General features: G+C 42.1%; 1 protein-coding gene across 7 annotated transcripts in view; it reads right to left on the reverse strand.

Moving 5' to 3' along the window:
• MARK3 (microtubule affinity regulating kinase 3) overlaps nt 1-15888 on the reverse strand; it is a 63476-nt gene extending 47588 nt beyond the window's left edge. For 6 of the 7 annotated variants that reach the window (XM_063439732.1, XM_063439731.1, XM_063439730.1 and 3 more), the window contains exons 1-3: nt 15216-15887; nt 4511-4702; nt 2424-2477 (exon numbers count right to left, since the gene is read on the reverse strand). In XM_063439732.1, the coding sequence (XP_063295802.1) occupies nt 2424-2477; nt 4511-4702; nt 15216-15266 (297 nt within the window). In that variant the 5' untranslated portion in view covers nt 15267-15887. Of the gene's footprint in view, nt 1-2423; nt 2478-4510; nt 4703-15215 lie in introns of all 7 variants that reach the window. The other variant, XM_063439733.1, reaches the window with a different exon arrangement.
• Nucleotides 15889-19572: the final 3684 nt, after the last annotated feature.

Consider the following 19572-nt stretch of genomic DNA (forward strand, 5'->3'; position numbering starts at 1 on the left):
GTTTCCTCACTTAAAGAAAGATTAGCTATAACAAGGAGAAACATGTTTCTTTCCACATGTACCCACACAAAGACTGACAGATGCCAAACACACACAGTCATCTACATTTGATTAAATCAATCATTTATCTCAAGCCTGGACTGTTTCTTATTGCGTCTATAGGACAAAAAAAAACAACAACTGCTAAGCTGGGCTTAGAAATACGGTTTAAAAAAAAAAAAAAGTAAATAAATAATTGGCAAACTAAATAATAACTGGATGTAAGGAATATGTGGAAAGCTATTTTTTCAGCTACTTTGGCACTGGCAATTTATTCGTTTTGACAGTAACTAAGCCAACAGCAGGTGTCCTGGTCACAATTTTATCAACGCTGCTGCTACCATAATAACATCCACCTCTCTATTCTAGCACAACTAAAACAGAGCCAGTATGAGTGGCAAAGGGGAGGCCGTTTATTTGGGTAAGCAAGTTCCAAGGCTTTTCTGTTTTTGTTTGTTTTTTTACTGAGCTCTCACTGCCAGAGATGGCAAGATGGAAAGTCTGCCATTACAAACTGTGACTAGAGACACATCGCTCAGCCTGGTCTACTAGATTGCAACCTATCCGTAACATGGTTTATACATAGTCAAATGATTACAAAGGAGAATGTCAACAATACTTTAATTGCCATCAATAAAACGTATTCTTGGGGTAGGCTGCCTTTTTACAGACGGTCAATAAAACACAATTAAAGAACAGTGTGTAAAGAGAGCATAGCCTCTGTTCTCTGACAAACTCAGGAATACAACATGTAAAAAAATAAAATTTAAAAAAAAATCCAATTAGCAGTCCTAAGCTCCCACAAGAACAAGAAACACAAGTACCGTACTTTACAAACAATTCAACAAGAAACTGTTTGCACTGTGTAGAGCAGTACAGCAGTGCGAACGTAATCTGGGACACTGCTGACTCTACAGAACCTGCAGCATTAATTAACAGCAAATGTCCTGTAACAAGTCATAGAGCTGTGCAGATTTCATCGAATGCCACGACCAGACAGCATAACCATAAAACTGCCAAGCAACGTACACCCGAATAAAAACAAGAAGTTACTTTATCTAAGATCTATAGGTTTCATAATTACCAGTATGACAAGAGACACGCTCAAGAACAAAGTACGTCACAACACAAACATAATTAAACGGGTCAGTGTACAAATGTAAATATCTCTCTAGAGAATTGTTGGGTTTTTTTTTTTGGTTTTTTTTTTTTAATCATCTCTCTTTTCACAGGATACACACATTACATCTTGCAAACTAAACTCACTCAAAACAAACATGAAATAGGCTTGTAAACGTTGAATGAAAGTTCTGGGAGTGCATTGTTGCAGTTGGTGATACTAATACATGAACAGTACTTTTGTCTGCAAACAACATTCCTGTCCCCCCCTCCCCCATACTTGCACATTCTTTGTGGCCATTAATGACTGCAGGATAATCGGAACAGGAGGAAGCCTGCTTGTGGGAAAAGTTCTTCCATCTTCCTTTGAGGGGATGGGAAGGACACAAGAAGTGTTTTGCCTAAAAGTATCCATCTGACTACCCTGACCGTCTAAAGTTTCCACCAGTAACCATGAAACGGTTTGGTTAAGAACATGTGAATATCTTAAACAATGTACAGTTTTTCATAATAGATCTATATCTACACACATTTTACTTTCATAAAAAGTGCTTTACATCTCTAATTAAAGGTTTACTCCAGTTTGAGGTGATGTCTATTGAAAAGTCCAAATAATATAATCTTCACTCAGAAAGCTTGTTGCAAATTACAAGGGAGGGAACAAAATAGAATGGACTCGCGATCACAGTGAGACCATTCATTAACTGACAAATGCATGGTGGCTTTCATCTCGGGTTTTGTCAGAGGCAAAGAAAATCAGTGTGCTTGGTATTCATCACTAGTAAAGCCAAATTCTTTTATATACATGGCAACAATGTTAATAAAGTCTGTGAATGTGTTTCACAATGTAACAGTCTAAACTTTATTTTACACTTTCAAAAGGCTACAAACTGTTTATAGATATCTAAACATTTGACTTGAAAATATTTCTCTATTTTTATCGGTGTTCACATAAGAATATCAAGTACCCACTTTTGATCTTTCAAAGCCTTGTATAAAGTTACCATCACGGCTAACAATTTTCTTGATTTAGAACTTTCTCATTAACGCAACTCCATCAAATCCACACAAAGCTACATGTGACATATACCGTGTGCAAAGCATCAAAGCATTCTGGATCAGTACAAAAACATTCCAAAATATTGTATAGGTAATATAGACACAGGCAAGGCATTTTGTGTGGATGGGGGTGGGAGGGTAGTTGCACTAGTACTTTCAAGCAAATACAGCAAAATATGACAAACTACAAAACAAGACATGCTTACCTTCTGCAGACTAGTTGGATTTAACTGTGTTTTATCTATTATTTTTATCGCCACCTAAAAAGGAAGAAAAATAAGGAATTAATTCTGAACTTGATGGATCCGAGTCTTTTCTATAACCAAAATTACTAAGAGTACATACAATAGCTTACATCATTTCTTTAGACTTTGCCCCTAATCTAGGTCAATGAGCCACAAGCTTAACACGGCAAACAATGTGTCTCGTGCAAAACAGCTGCACGTTTCCTGGGAATGTAATCATATACCAAAACAATCAGTACGCTGCGTACAATTTCCCAGAACACACAGTCAAATCAAAACATCAAAGAAGGGAAAGTGCCATAAACGGATTTCATTAATTTTATTTTAAAAGGTATACTCCAAACATTACAATGCATGTTCATTGAATAGGTTATGGTGTGGAGGAAATTGGTCTTTTGCACTTTGCGAGTCAGCACAGCAAAAGTGGTACTGACAGTTGTAATTAAGCTGTCAAGTTTGTACAGAAGAACACTGACAAACTACAACTCCCAGAACAGTGAACAGTGCTCCTAAAACTAAGCTGAATTCTCACCATTGGCGACTTTCACTTTCTGGCTCAGGCATAGCCCAGTAAATAAGTTGCAAAGCCAGGTGTTTTACAGTAAGTGTGCGAGCTTCAAATATTTTGGCATAGTGCATTAAAAGCTCAGTATAAAATTAAATCTAGTAAGGCCAAAAAATAAATAAAAAATTGGTCAATCCTATTTTGCTCCTCATAAAATTAGTTTAAAACAGAGAAATCATTTTCATCTAAGCAAGTTACATAAAGTTTAACTGAAATTACCATTCAGTGACGGTTACTGATAAAATAAAGGCTGCAAACATGTCATGTGATGTCAAAAGCCAGACTATTCTGTTTAAATAGAAGATCCCAGAATTCCACTGTGCTAAAAACAGTTATTTTAACCTTCAGATGCCAATAATCTGGCACATTCTTTCCAAGGTTAGAAAGAAATATTTTCATATAATAAGAAATAAAAAAACAGTTATAAATGATCAACACAAGGTAAAGACAATTTTAACAATGTTGGTGTCATGACATGGTGACTTGAAACTCTTGCACAGATGCAAGGATACAGCACAGATATTATGGACTATACCATTAGTCCATGGGATGGTCCACAGAACTACTTGTGCAATGTGACACTGATGACTGCTGGGAATTGATAAAAGTTGATGGCAGAAGCTCTGCCTTTTGATGGCTTTTGTCAACTTCTGAATAGCCCATACAATAAGATATTGTGGAATGCACTGGAATTTCAGTGAAATTCCAACAAACTCAATACTAAATACGAGTATTTCAATTTTAAAAAAAAACTGATCTTTATGAAATACTCCGAAGTAACAGAGCCACTTTAATACTATGGGATTCGAATAAGAGAAAGAAGAAGCATCTTAAAACAAAATGTACCAACTCCTTGGTTTTGCACCCCTCCCTGTCACAGGTGCCTCATCTCAGGTCCCTATTTAGCCTCGTACTGCAGAGAGCCCCAGATGGATTTTTTTCCTCAAGTAAGTGGGTAAATCTCATAAGAGCAGACATTAGGCTGTTCGAGTAGGACCTGCCAAGAATGGGGTACATTGACGTTGTGGCAGGCTTATGCAATGTATGATCATATAATGTAACTAAACCCCCATTATTGTTCCTAGATTTGGTTACATTATATGATCATACATTGCATAAGCCTGCCAACAAAGTCAATGTACCCCATTCTTGGCAGGTCCTAATCGAACAGCCTAATGTCTGCTCTTATGAGATTAACCCACTTACTTGAGGAAAAAAATCCATCTGGGGCTCTCTGCAGTACGAGGCTAAATAGGGCCCTGGTATGAAAAAAAAAAACAATAAAATCTGTAAACACTGAAGTTCCTGTTTAGTGGAGGAGTGAGTGCGCTGGATCTTGTGTGATAGATAGATCGATAGATATAGTAGAAATGCAGGCTGTTTGTTCACACAGCAGGCAATAACTATAGTCCTCCCTGATGCAATAAAATTAGGGGGAAAAAAATCTCTAAGCCAACAAAAGGTAATCAACGATGCTGCTTACCTCTCGTCCGGTTAGGATGTGCCTTGCAAGTTTTACTTTCGCAAAGTTTCCTTTGCCTATGGTTTTAAGAAGTCTGTAGTTCCCAATGTGCGGCTGTTCATCAGCGCAGGAAGCTATGGAATTCCTGCAACGTGCTCCAGAACGAGCAGAACGAGCAGGAACATCTTGTCGTCCATCTCCATGAGATGTATGCTGCAATAGGACAAAAGGAAGAGATAACTTGCCAAAGTTTCATAGCTTCTAGAAAATAAATATCGGCACATAAACAAAGAGGAGGCATTCTGTATGGAGAAATAAATGTGACAATGGTTTAATGCATTATAGAAATTATATTAAAAATTTTTTACAAAATTTACAGAAAAGACAATTACAAAAAAACAACTAGCATCAGCACTTGTATTTGTGGTTTCTTGGAACTTGGGAATGTTTTATTGTATTTAGCTGCTTTTTTGGTTGTTTTGAATATATATTTTCTTGTGCTCTCTCTTAAAGTGTATGCTTGTACATTAACCCCTTAAGGACCAAACTTCTGGAATAAAAGGGAATCATGACCTGTCACACATGTCATGTGAACTTAAGGGTTTAAAGAAAACACCTGACATCTTCAGCTTACTTAAAGGACCACTATAGTGCCAGGAAAACACTTGTTTTCCTGGCACCATAGTGCCCTAAGGGTGTCCCCCTCCCGCCGGGCTGCATGAAGAGGAAGGGGTTAAACACTTCTTTCTCCAGCGTCGGGCTCCCTTGGTGCTGGAGACTCTCCTCCTCCTTTCCCAGTCATCGGCTGAATGCGCATGCGCGGCAAGAGCGGCGCGCGCATTCAGTCTCAATGCTTTCCTATAGACGCTGGCGTCATCTCACTGAAAATCACAGCGAGAAGCGCGGAAGCGCCTCTAGCGGCTGTCAATGAGACAGCCACTAGAGGCTAGATTAACCCTAAAGTAAACATAGTTTCTCTGAAACTGCTATGTTTACAGCAGAAGGTGTTAATCCTAGGTGGACCTGTCACCCAGACCATTTCATTAAGTTGAAGTGGTCTGGGTGCCTATAGTGGTCCTTTAAGTGCTAACTGTATCTGGAGCTCCATGGTGATGTCCTTCCATCCATTGTTTAATGCTAAATAAAGAGTCCCCAGTAGCCCATCACATTTGTGCTACTTGGGCTAATGAGGAGCCTTAAACAGCAATGGGCAGCATGCTAGCAAATAAATAAATAAAACTGAAATAGGAGGGAAAATGAGCTAGACACAAGCAACGGATGTAAAGGGATGCATATATGACCCTGCCTAGATATGAACATACACCCCTGCATTTGCAAACATTCAAACCTCTATTCACACAGAGACACCACGTGCATACATTCAAATACACACAATAGTCCAAATTGTTTCTTACACAAACACTTGGCTATGGGACTGATTAGTAAAAATAATTAGGGGGCGGAGCCTGGACGCCAAGCCGAGCGGGCGCATCTGCCACGAGCTCCTGCTAGACGGGCCGCAAAAGCGGAGAAAAACGGCAAAGATATGGCACAACGACCCTTACGGGTGCACCACCCAAGCCGGGGATGCACCACCGATCAGGTGGACACTACCCCGAGGCCTGCCGATGCCGGGAGCACGGGGATGCAGCTGCGGCCTACTGGGGCTGGAGCCGGGGGGAGACGGCCGCTCTCCTCGGCGACGGAGCCCACAAGTGACATCACGGCAACCTACCCCCCCCCCCCCCCCCTATGGACCGGTGGGGGATATCCCGGTCCCTGCTGGACCACCATGTCTAAGCGGAAAGCAGACAAGCGAGCCCCACGGTACGCAGAGGCACCAGAATCTCAAGGCTCTCTTAAGATGGCCGCCCAGCGCGGGCCCCAGCGGGGGGTAGCCCAACCCAAGCTATCCACTCCTCAGCGAGAACACCTTGACTGGCTCTGCACAAGGCTTGGGGACATTCTACATAGCAGAGGCATACCCTACTACAAGGCTGAAGCATTGGTGGCCTCGTGGATCCGGCCGGCGGCAAGGCGCAGTCACTACAGGCGCATTCCTCAAGCCTCCAGAGCTGCTGTTCGGCTATGTAGGTTCCGGCGAGCCTTAAAGAGGGACGGAGCACCAGGTTTATCGCACGCAAGCTTCCACCTAAAGTCACACAAACCCGGGATAAACACACAAGCTACTCCAGTGGGGCACTCGTTGGACCGGTCTCATACGAGCCAGCGCAACTCGAACCAGCACCCACCCGCCATCAATACGACACAGGGGTACGTGCGGCTGCACACCCCCAAAGACACCACCGGAGCAGTTATCTGGCACAAGGACACCACGTCCAGAGACCCCGAAATTGTAAGGCCGTATCACCCACCCGGCGTATCTGAGACAACACAACAGCGGCACCAAGGTACGACCTGCCAACCCCATCAACCCACTCACCAACCCCAAATGGGGACCCAGCAGAAGCAACAGTGGCAAGATCACGCCGGAATACGCCATACAACCGAGGTACAAAGGGGAACCCCTCCGGCGAAAGCCCTTACCATGCGACCCTCAGTGCCCAGAGGCAGTACACAGCGATCATTCTGGCCAAGGGGCTTGGTATACCGACGGGCGGGCATAGGTTAACAAGGCCACAACCCCAAGGACTCACATGCCGTCCACCTCACCCAATTTACATGCATAATGGACGCTATCCTGACTCTTCTCTTCCTCAATGTTATGTTATGTGTATTGAAACAGTTCATTCTTGCCAACAGAAATGTATAGACATCTCTTCTACTACCTACTGTATATTTTATTGTATGCTCCGTCTCTTATCTCTATGTGAGTTTCATGTTCCTTTGGTCACTTGTACTTTTCTTTTCGTGTCGCTCTTACACTCATTGCATGTAGCAGTCCCATGACAAGAATAATGGCACTAGCCTGTTTAAATACTAGTTAATAAGCGTAGTTTTATTTTATTTTTGTTTATTTTCTTTTTCTTCCTTCTTCTTCATGATATATCGTATGTACTAGCATTGTTTAGTAATTTAAAGCATAATACCTAACGGAATTGTTCACTAATAGCATTAAAGCGATGTGACTAACGTTTAGATATCAAAAGCATGGTCACCGCAATGATTTAACTTGAATTAACTACCTAGCTACCCACACAAGCGACTGTCTCTACTGGTTAATATTATATCATAAAATGTGCCTGTTCATCTCGTGCCCCGCATGTTGAGCGTGGGATATGTAGGAGGACTGCTGTTGGGGCACCTCTTACCTGCCTGTGATATATATGTGCACAACAAAAATAAAGAATTTAAAAAAAAATAAATAATAATAATTAGGCAGGCATTTCCCCATCCAAGCATTAGTCCACGTATCCATTGAAATGTACATTATTTTGGTTAAGGAGGAAGACACACACACACACAGCAGATCTCAATTATACTCGGCCATCAGGAAAATAAAACGCCAGACAGCTAGGTAATATTTCCCACGGGTATAACTGAACATTGGCAAATGTTATATGATCAACGACGCAGTGTAATAATAATCAAGTAAGTCATCAATCCATGCAGAACAGCATTGTGGTGCAATCAGTTAAGGAAAAGACCAATGTACTGGCAGAATTATAAAAAGACAAAAATAAAAAAAACTAGGGCATATGTAAACCGTTAAAGAACACCAGTTGGTCAAAAACCAAGTGATTTGCTACACGTTCCTAGAATGCATTGATTACCTTTGCACAGTGCAATATAGCCCAGTACACCCCAAAAGCCTTAAAAAAAAAAAAGGAAATGTCATTAAACGTAGAATACCACGTTTAAAAAAAATGTCCTTATACATATAACCACTTGCATGTTTAGAATGGGTTTGTAGGAAGCACAAACCGTTCGACACTTCTTAAAACTATTATGAATGAAACCATGAACTGCCAGGTTTACTCAACAACACAAAGTAAATAATGACTCCAATATCTGACTTTCCACAGACTTATCTTCTGTTTGTCAATTCAATGTAGACACACACTTATCACTAATTCTAAGTTTGAATAAACACACATGGGGAAATGGCTCTACACAGCTGTCTGCACACAAATAACTAGAGCCACCTAATGACCTAGTTTTGAGGGTTCAGCAACAAAGAAATGTTCACAGAGGCTGGCTAAGATGATGTATACAATATCCATGAAAAGACAAAAAAAAAATACATGACAATAAAGTGATGACAATTTCGACTATTAACTATCACTAGTCTGTAGAAAAAACAATCTTACATAGGAAGAATATATTTCACAAGTTTAACCAAATATCACTGATATTTCGAGCACTGTCTATAGACCAGTACAATAGGTCTTCAACTGGAATAATCTACTGAAATCACTTGTAGCTACAGTTACTGAACATTTCCTTCAAATAAGGTTCAATACAATCTATGTTCCGACCACTGTATCACCTTAAGAACAAGGTAATTTATTATCTACTTGTACAAGGAAACAAAGCAGGGGGAGCTAAATTACCATATCAATGCTTACATTTATCTGTGAGATGCATAACTGACAGTCATCTGCAAGTCTCTCCACAAAGCACGGATATATTTCCTAAAACTCTCACAAAAGAAAGCCTATTTGTAACCAGAGATCACTCTACAATCCTAAATGTACATTTCAGCAGTACTAACAAGAACATAGAACTGTGTGGCTCTGTTCTCTATGAATTTGTTACTAAAAGTTTATATGGAACAGAAAATGGAAAATAGAGCACAAAATGTGTTTTATTTATTACTGAGAAAAAGAAACATATTTAAAGGGACACTATAGGCACAAAAACATCTTTAGCTTAATGGAATAGTTTTGGTGTACAATTCACTGGCATTTAGGAGTTTAATAACTTTGTTTATGCAGCCCTTGTCAGACCTCCTTGCATGTGACTGACTTACACAGCTTTCCTAAATACTTCCTGCAAAGAGAACTAATGTTTAAACTTCCTTTATTACAGTTTGTTCAATTTAGAATTTCTTTTCTCCTGGCTGTTAATAGTCTGCTAGGCCTCCCAGGAGCCTTGTGTATGTGATTAAAGTTCCATTATTAAAAATTGAAACCATCGTTTTTTTCCATGTAGACTGTCAATCACAGTCACTGCATAAACAGAAACAACAAAAGTGATTTAACTCCTAAATGGCAGAGTATTGAGCAGTGCGACTACAGAGATATGATCTATACCGGGGGTGCCCAAAAGGTAGATCCCCAGATGTTTTAAAACCACAGCTTCCATTATGCTTTGTCATGCTAAAGGCATGCAAAGCATCAGGGGAGTTGTAGTTCTACAATAATCTGTGGATCTACCTTTCGGGCACCTCTGATCTTTACACTAAAAACAGCTTCATTAAGCTAAAGTTGTTTTGATGCTAATAGAGTCTCTTTATTGTAAACCATGGCTCTCCATGCAAGTCTGTAACTTTGCACTACCTGTCACGGTTGTCAGGGGAACCTAAACACGCAGACAGATACACAGAATTGCACTACTGGTCCTTAAAGTGGCCTGGCTATGCAAAAGAGAAAGAGTAGTCAGAGTACAAGCCAAGGTCAAGGACAACAGAGAGACTTAACACAAATGGACAAGCCGAGGTCAAGGATCAAAGAAGACAGAGTAAACGTGAGATAAGCCAAGGTTCGGTAACAAGATATTAAGAGCCAACACACTATTGGGCTATGAAAGACCACAACAGGGCAAGGAGACATGGGAGAGGTACGTTTGCTAAGAGCAATTCTAATTGGCTAACTTCAAATCAGAATTGATTACAACACGTGGAAGGTATTTAGTGCTTCCACTAGGAGCTGTGACATCACTATTTTGCACCAAGTCAGGTGGCTCGGCGCAAAAATTATTCAAGATTATATTAACCCCTTAAGGACCAAACCTCTGGAATAAAAGGGAATCATGGCATGTCACACATGTCATGTGTACTTAAGGGGTTAAAGGACCATAGTAGGCACCCAGGCCACTTCAGCTCAATGAAATGGTCTGGTTGCCAGGTCCCTCTAGTTTTAAAGGACCACTATAGTGCCAGGAAAACACTTGTTTTTCTGACACTACAGTGCCCTGAGGGTGCCCCCACCCACAGGGTCCCAATCCCGTAGCGGTGATGGGGGAGGAAGGGGTTAATCCCTTACCTTTTTTCCACCGTCGGGCTCCCTCGGTGCTGGGACTCTCCTCCCTCTTCTTCCGTCATTGGCTAAATGCGCATGCGCGGCAAGAGCCACGCGCGCATTCAACCAGTCTCATAGGAAAGCATTCTCAAGTGTGTGAAAACAATGAGAAGAGCGGAAGCGCCTCTAGCGGCTGTCAATGAGAGCCACTAGAGGCTGGATTAACCCATAGGTAAACATAGCAGTTTCTCTGGAACTATGTTTATTGCAAAAAGGGTTAATCCTAGCTGGACCTGGCACACAGACCACTTCATTAAGCTGAAGTGGTCTGGGTACCTATAGTGGTCCTTTAACCCTGCAGCTGAAAACATAGGAGTCTCAGAGAAACCAACATCAGAGGGGGGAGTAGAGGGAGCCCAGCGCTGGATAAAGGTAAGTGGCTGAAGGGGTTTTAACCCCTTTAGCCCAGCGGGAGAGGGGGACCTGAGGACTACACAGTGCCAGGAAAACAAACACTATAATGGTCCTTTTAAAAACATTTTTAATGTTAATTTTGTAAGGCGTCTGAAAGATTTTCACGTATAAAAATAGACATTTACAAAAACCACTCCAGTAGGCCCATCCAGTGTGCCCATTGCAGATAAAAAAAATAAATAAAAATAAACCAATATGTTTTAGTCTTATACTTCATGCTGAGGACTACAATATAACAATGCAAAGCCTTCATGAGTTTATTTGCTGCGTCATTTTCTGACCATTGCTACTGAGAAACTAGTCAATGCATCGTGTTCCCTATACACCAAACAAACAACTCATTATTTAACTATAAGGAACCATTTAAAATGTAAAATAAAAAGCCAATCCAATGAGGACATGTAAAAGTAGATTGCCACCTCTTACAAAGAAGCAGGTGTTGCATATAGAATTGTGGCTAATGCCAAGGTTATAGACTAACATTTCAAATGGCACAAGCAAAAGTTACACTATAACCTGCAAAACAGTCATATCATATCAAACACCGGGAAACAGACTGTTTTAGATTTACGTAATATACGAGTAGCACATTTTAAACTGGCTAACCTCACAGCTTGGCCTGAGCACTAAAATCTTTAAGGATCACTATAGGGTCAGGAACACAAACATGTATTCCTGACCCTATAGTGTTAACACCACCATCTAGCCCCCCTTGGCCCCTCATGCCTCAATAAATATAGTAAAAATCTTACTGTATTCAAGCCTGAAGCTCTAAATCTGCATGCTGTTAGACTCAGAAAAACAAGCAGTCTGCTGACACGTGGCAGCCTGATCCAATCACAGTGCTTCCCCATAGGATTGTCTGAGACTGACAAGGAAGCAGATCAGGGGAAGAGCCAGCATGATTCAAACACAGCCCTGGCCAATAAGAATCTCCTCATGAATTGAATCAATGAATCTCTATGAGGAAAGTTCAGTGTCTGCATGCACAGGGAGGAGATACTGAATCACAGGATGCTGTGCACAGTGCTGCACTTTGCTCTGCTGACAGCAGATCTGAGTGGATTGAGGCATATTATGCATCCATCAACTCCGAAGTCCCTCTGGTTCACTCTGAGTGACTGCAACTGGAGGTGTCCCTAGCTTTCAATGTAAACACTGTATTTTCTCTGAAAATACAGTGTTTACATGAGAAAGACTGCAGGGAGCTATAGTTCTCACCTGAACAACCTCATTAAGCTGAAGTTGTTCAGGTGACTATAGTGTCCCATTAATGTAGTGATTTGGGCCATAGATACAATTGCTGCAGCTTTGCTAATGAAACCATGACCATCCTGAGAAATTACACAATTTATGCTTTGTAGTTTTCGCACTAGAGTATCATATTCATAACTACTAGCAGCTTCAGACTGTAATAGATGAATAGAGGTGGCAGTCTACATTACTGAATCTAATTGATGTGCCAGGTCATAGAAGCTATGAAAAGCATTGGATTGGAGGATAGTAACTGCAACGCATATGTTGTGCCCTCATTTCTTTTCTAAGAGAAGCATCTGATTGGACAAAAAAAGTCATCAGGATTAAGGACTTCAACTAAGAAGTCTGTCTTGGCACTGGAATAATTGTATGCTGTATAAAAGATTTGCAAAATTAAAGTCATAAATATTTGCATTATAAAGTTGGAATTTTCCATCAAGGTACAAACCTTCCCACTTTAAATTAACCTGCAAAACAAACTACAATATTAATAGAAAACCAAGCTTTAAGTATTTTACAACCCATTGGAATCCTTCAGTCCTTTACAAGTCAAACAGACCAGCCAATGACTAGCATCGAAGCAGATGTCAAGTAACCTATACTAGATCTAAAGAGTTACTGGTTTGCATTCAACATCAATGTAAATGAGAATAGCCAACATTGCAAATAATGTACTACTGGGTGGACATACATTAGACTAGCAATTGCCAAACCAGTCCTCAAGACCCACCAACAGTCCTGTTTTAACAGTATTTCCAGAGGAATAAAACAGGGAAATACATAAATCCTGGATTGCTGTTGGGCCATGAGGTTTGGGAACTACTGCGATTAGACAATATCCATTGAACCCCAGAGCAACAGTATATCACAAAGCTGAGTGTAGGTAAAGTAAGGTAAAGTGTTTCAGATAACACAGTGGTAGGCACGATGGAACTGCAAATCTAGACTTTAAGAGGTCTATCAATCTATTAAAGGGACACTATAGGCACCCAGACCACCTTATCTCATTTAAGTGGTCTGGGTGCATTGTCCCAGGTCCATCAACCCTGCAACAAAGGTTATTATTGCAGTTTTTAAGAAACTGCAATAATTATCTTTCAGGGTTAACTCCATCTCTAGACTTCCGGGGTGTTGAGCGACTTTTGTTCGCCTAACTCACGCTGGACGTCCTCACGCTATGCTAGGGAGGGGGAAACTATACACAAACTTGTATTCCTGGCACTATAGTTTCCCTTTAAGATGCACACTGAGCCCCATAGCAGTTGTAATTCCATCTCAGATGAAGGGCTACTTGCTGAAATCCACAATCTACAGGCTATTCAAAGAACGCACCCTGTCGTCAGAACTCAGGATCTGGACCAATGCAAAAAGTAACAAATTAGAAGAAATAGTTTTATGGTTTGCACAAAAGGGACATTGTTATGGAACACAGTAGATTTCCCTTAACTGGAAATATTTAGGTAGGGTAGGGAGCCATATTGTTTGACCAGATTTTCTAAGAAGCAACAGTGATGTCTATGTTGAAGTTATGTACAAAATGTATGGTAGACTCTTATCTAGCCTGCCACAAATACGTATAAATATTTATGTGTATACATGGAAAAAAATGGAAACTATATTAGCAGAAACTGGTACAATTTTGAACAAAATTCTTTAACACCAAAAAGGTAACTTATTAAAATAAAAATTACTAGCGTCCCCAATATTCTTTCATCCACTAAAGCATTAATACCCTAATATGTTTGGAAATAAAGATGGCTGCTCCCAGTAACCATGTTTTCAAATATTATACTAACAATGCACAAAAAAGCACCACTTAAATAATTCTGCATTATTACATTTTAACTGGGGCTTTGTATATGTAACATTTTATCACAGCAGTATATACAGAACTTATTGAAAGTCACACTGTTTAAACCAAGCATGCATTTATAAAAAAATTTTAAAAAAAAATGCAGTGACTCATAATCTAAAGCTCACACAAGCAAATACAATATCAAAAATCCAGTTGAGTACAATATGCAAAAACAAAATGTAAAAGAAGATGAAGGTCTACTCGGCCAGCAACTGAAGAACTAAACATTTTACAACCTCTGTTAATCTCTCATATCTTTATCCTAAAAGCTTTAACCCCCTAGCACAATATATTTAATACATTTTTCAAAATGGGCCACACTGTACCAGAAAAAAAGCAATGCTACTAATGCTACTACAGTAAAAGCTTTATAAGGAGGATTATCTGGGCCTAATCAATAGAATGTGCCTGACCCAACCATTGAGAGGTCCCAGTGAAATAGCATGGACATCCACATTCTAAGCCCAAAACAAAATTGTAGGACCACATTCTGCTTTTTTTGTAAGGATTGTCTGGGCCTGATCAATAGGATGTGCCTGTGCCAACCATTAACCCCTTAAGGACCAAACTTCTGGAATCAAGACATGTCACACATGTCATGTGTCCCTAAGGGGTTAAAGGGTGGGAGACAGTGAAATAGAATGTAAGCTCACGGAGCAGGGCCCTCCACCCCTCTGTTCTTGTACGTCCAGTTGTCTGGTCACAATTTCATGTCTGTTAGTCCACCCATTGTACAGCACTACGGAATCTGATGGCGCTATATAAATAATAATCATATGAGAAACCACATCCTAAGCCAAAAAAAACAATATCAGGACCACATTCTACAAAGGACACATATCACAAAAAAATAAATAAACTAATAAGTGGGTTTTTTTGCCAAGGAGATCCAACTCAATGATCGTACAGGAAGCCTTACTCTACCAGCAGAGGAGAAAGCCTTGCTGTGCCCTCTGGCTGGCAGTGGATAGAGGGGGCATGGAGGTGCCCAACTTACGTTCTCAGTGTCTCTTTCATTCACTGTGGGCAGTGGGGTGCGGGTGGACATGGTGTTTGTTCCCTTTGAGCACTATTTGTTTGTTGTTGTTGTAGTAGTAGTGATACAGGAAGATGGGGGCTCTGTGGTATTGGTAGTGGTAATAGTCAGTCAGATGACCCCCAGCTTGGGATGGTGGATGTGCAAGGTTGTACTCCAGTCCTTCAGGGCAGCAGACACACACAGGGGTCCTGAGGGGGCATTATTATTATTATTATTATTATATAGAGGGGGTGAGGGCAGGTAATCCAGCCAGGGGCTCCTTATATAACGGTCTCCATCACTGCCATGCAGGGACACTGCACACATGTAACCCAGGGAGGGAGAGAGAGAGAGAGGGAGGGGGTCTCCCCGAGCAGCCAGTCACACGGACCCCCCGGGCGGGCAGCCAGTCACACAGGCCCCGATGTAATGTCACTGGGGCGAGGCTCGCAGCCGCACAGCTCCTCGGGGCCCCAGGGACCCACCACCGCCGCCACAGATCGGAACCGGCGAGACGGAGGCGCTCCGTGTAGCATTTGGGGGGGTTTGAGGTGCCTTGTCTGCCGCCAGTTCGCTGTGCCCCCCCTCCGTGCCGATCCTACACCATCCAAGATGGCCGCCCCGCTTCCTCCGGACAGAGCCTGATAGCCTAGCCCTACAGCCGCAGGAAGTGACGTCACGGCAGCGAGCGCGCTCTGATTGGAGCGTTGCGGGGAGCCGGGTCTCTTTTGGCTGTTGCTAAGGGCGACTCCTGCTCAGTGTTGTTAATGGTCCTGCTGGGAAAGGACAGGGGCTGAGGGAGAGGGAGAGAGAGAGGGAGAGAGAGAGAGCTCCTTCCATGGGATCAGTATGTCTGCAAGGACACTGTCAGCCACTGTGACTGGCTCACATCAAATACTATGGATATGTGTCAAATTAAATCACTGCTGTGGCCATTACACCATTCAATAAAACATTAAACAAAAAATCACCTACAATTTGTATTCATTTTTTTTTTACATATAAGGCTGTGTTTTCTTTTAAAAGGACTGTATAGGCACTCAGACCACTTCATCTCATTCATCTCCCAACTGATCCCCGTCCGCTAATCACAACGCGTGGGCGACGACGTCCCGCGGTTACGTGAGCTGCGTCAGCCACAATAGGCGAACTAATCAGGAAAGGGGGGCGGACCAGCCGGAAAAGGTGTGGGCTGTGACAGGACAGGCAGTTTGGCGGGCCCCCAGTATCAGGGCCAAGCAGGGAGAGCGACCGAAGTGCTCCCTGTAGGGTCCTAGTGATTAGTCTCTAATGATGCGCCCATGCTGTGCTATGCAGGGACAGTTCCCTGGTGTCCCCAGATGCTAAAGTGGGACAGGACTGCAAAATCTAAAGTGATAGATGATAGAAACATAGAATGTGACGGCAGATGAGAACCATTTGGCCCATCTAGTCTGCCCAATTTTCTAAATACTTTCATTAGTCCCTGGCCTTATCTTATAGTTAGGATAGCCTTATGCCTATCCCACGCATGCTTAAACTCCTTTACTGTGTTAACCTCTACCACTCCAGCTGGAAGGCTATTCCATGCATCCACTACCCTCTCAGTAAAGTAATACTTCCTGATATTATTTTTAAACCTTTGTCCCTCTAATTTAAGACTATGTCCTCTTGTTGTGGTAGTTTTTCTTCTTTTAAATATGGTCTCCTCCTTTATTGTGTTGATTCCCTTTATGTATTTAAATGTTTCTATCATATCCCCCCTGTCTCGTCTTTCCTCCAAGCTATACATGTTAAGATCTTTTAACCTTTCCTTGTAAGTTTTATCCTGCAATCCATGAACCAGTTTAGTAGCCCTTCTTTGAACTCTCTCTAAGGTATCAATATCCTTCTGAAGATAGGGTCTCCAGTACTGTGTACAGTACTCCAAGTGAGGTCTCACCAGTGTTCTGTACAATGGCATGAGCACTTCCCTCTTTCTACTGCTAATACCTCTCCCTATACAACCAAGCATTCTGCTAGCATTTCCTGCTGCTCTATTACATTGTCTGCCTACCTTTAATTCATCAGAAATAATCACCCCTAAATCCCTTTCCTCAGATGTTGAGGTTAGGAAGTGGTGCATTTGGGAGGCTTGGGTCTGGCTGCACTGTCCCCTTAACCCAGCAATGTAAAACATGGCAGTTTTAGAGAAACTAGGTTAAGACTGCCTCTAGTGCCTGTCTACCAGAGGGGAGAGAGGTACACAGTGGTGTTAGTAATACAGCTTTGCCTTCCTTTGTGTTCCTTTAAGTCTACATTAACGATTTAGAAGATGACATCACAGTGCGTTTCGGTTCAGGCACAGCCAGGGCACACATTAAAGGACCACTCTAGGCACCCAGACCACTTCAGCTTAATGAAGTGGTCTGGGTGCCAGGTCCAGCTAGCTTTTACCCTTTTTTTTATAAACATAGTAGTTTCAGAGAAACTGCTATGTTTATTCTGAGGGTTAAGCCAGCCTCCAGAGCCTCTAGTGGCTGTCTCACTGACAGCCGCTAGAGGCGCTTGCGTGCTTCTCACTGTGAAAATCACAGTGAGAGCACGCAAGCGTCCATAGGAAAGCATTATGAATGCTTTCCTATGCGACCGGCTGAATGCGAGCGCGGCTCCTGCCGCGCATGCGCATTCAAAAGATGACGTCGCGAGGAAGAAGAGGAGGAGGAGTAGAGCTCCCCACCCGGCGCTGGAGAAAGAGGTAAGTTTAACCCCTTCCTCCCCCCAGAGCCCGGCGGGAGTGGGTCCCTGAGGGTGGGGGCACCCTCAGGGCACTCTAGTGCCAGGAAAACGAGTATGTTTTCCTGGCACTAGAGTGGTCCTTTAAATGTGAGGAGGAGAAACAAAAACGATAGGAACTGTGTGTAAGATCTGTGGCATTAAGCTGTTACACCAGTGTTACACATTTGTGCCTTTTTTCTACCTTTTCTGGAAGTCATTGTTACACCTCATTTTATTCCTCTCTTTTTTGCTTCTTTTTTTTATTTCACTAATATTTGCTATTCATCACAAGTCATTGTTTTATTGAGTAAGTCATTGTTTTATTGAGGCATAGAAGTAAAATAATTTAGAAACATAGAAACATAGAATGTGACGGCAGATAAGAACCATTCGGCCCATCTAGTCTGCCCAATATTTCAAAATACTTTTAATTAGTCCCTGGCCTTATCTTAAGTCTAGCTTAGCCTTATGCCTATTCCACGTATGCTTAAAAGGAAACTCCAGTGCCAGGAAAACAATCCGCTTTCCTGGCACTGCAGGTCCCCTCTCCCACCCATCTCCCATCCCCGGTTGCTGAAGGGGTAAAAACCCCTTCAGTCACTTACCTGAGACCCCTGCCGATGTCCCTCGGCGGTGGTTTCGGGTCTAGTAGACAGCCACTAGAGAAGGAGTTAACCCTGCAAGGTAATTATTGCAGTTTATAAAAATGGGCAGAAGTGGTCTGGGTGCCTGGAGTGTCCCTTTAAACTCCCTCACTGTGTTAACCTCTACCACTTTAGCTGGAAGGCTATTCCATGCATCCATTTACAATAACACCGTGATGACATTCAGAGAAAAGCAAAAATATGATATCACATGACTGAGGACAGATGACCACAATGAAGCAGAGCTGACACAATTGTACATTAAGGTAGCGGTGATATTAGGTTCCAGTATGATTATTCTAACCTATATTATAAAAAAAAAAGAAAAGAAGAAAAAGCTTCATAAAACATTGTAAAATCAGATCATGAAGGTGTGTTACCCTCTATATGCCCAGTGAACATTTAAACTAAGAATAAATCATAATATTATCGCATAACATGAGTGACTTTGCACGTAGGTAAAGAATGCATAGAGGCAGATATGGCAAGATGGTTTATCCTATGCCTTGACTTGGAAAGACCTGTAATATATGTCAAAGACACAGTCCGGCTGAGTCCAGTCCGCTCCTAATTTCCCCGTTCTCTCCTCCTCCAGCTTCAGGCTTCAATGAGAGCCCTGACACAATGTCCATTGACCCCAGTGGCCCTGTTGTCCAGGTCAGGTTCCTGAGTGAGTCCCTTTGCGAGGGTAAGTCTCCCAGGTGTGTGTATCATGTCTGGGGTAAGGCCACTTTTGGACTGCCAGCCCAGAAAGAAAGGGATCACCTGTGTTGCCACCAGGGTCGGTTATCTCTTAGTTGTGGCGGTAGCTCGCACAGACCGTGCGGAGATATGGGACCAGAATTGAATGCAAAGGTCATTGAATGCTGTGAGAAAGGCTTCTCTACGAGTTTGCAGGTAGTCTTACACCAGCCACCATCTTGTGGCAAGAGTATCTGTGCAGATCAGTAAGCTTC

Source organism: Pelobates fuscus, chromosome 13 (genome assembly GCF_036172605.1).
Source record: "Pelobates fuscus isolate aPelFus1 chromosome 13, aPelFus1.pri, whole genome shotgun sequence".
Lineage (NCBI taxonomy): Eukaryota > Metazoa > Chordata > Amphibia > Anura > Pelobatidae > Pelobates > Pelobates fuscus.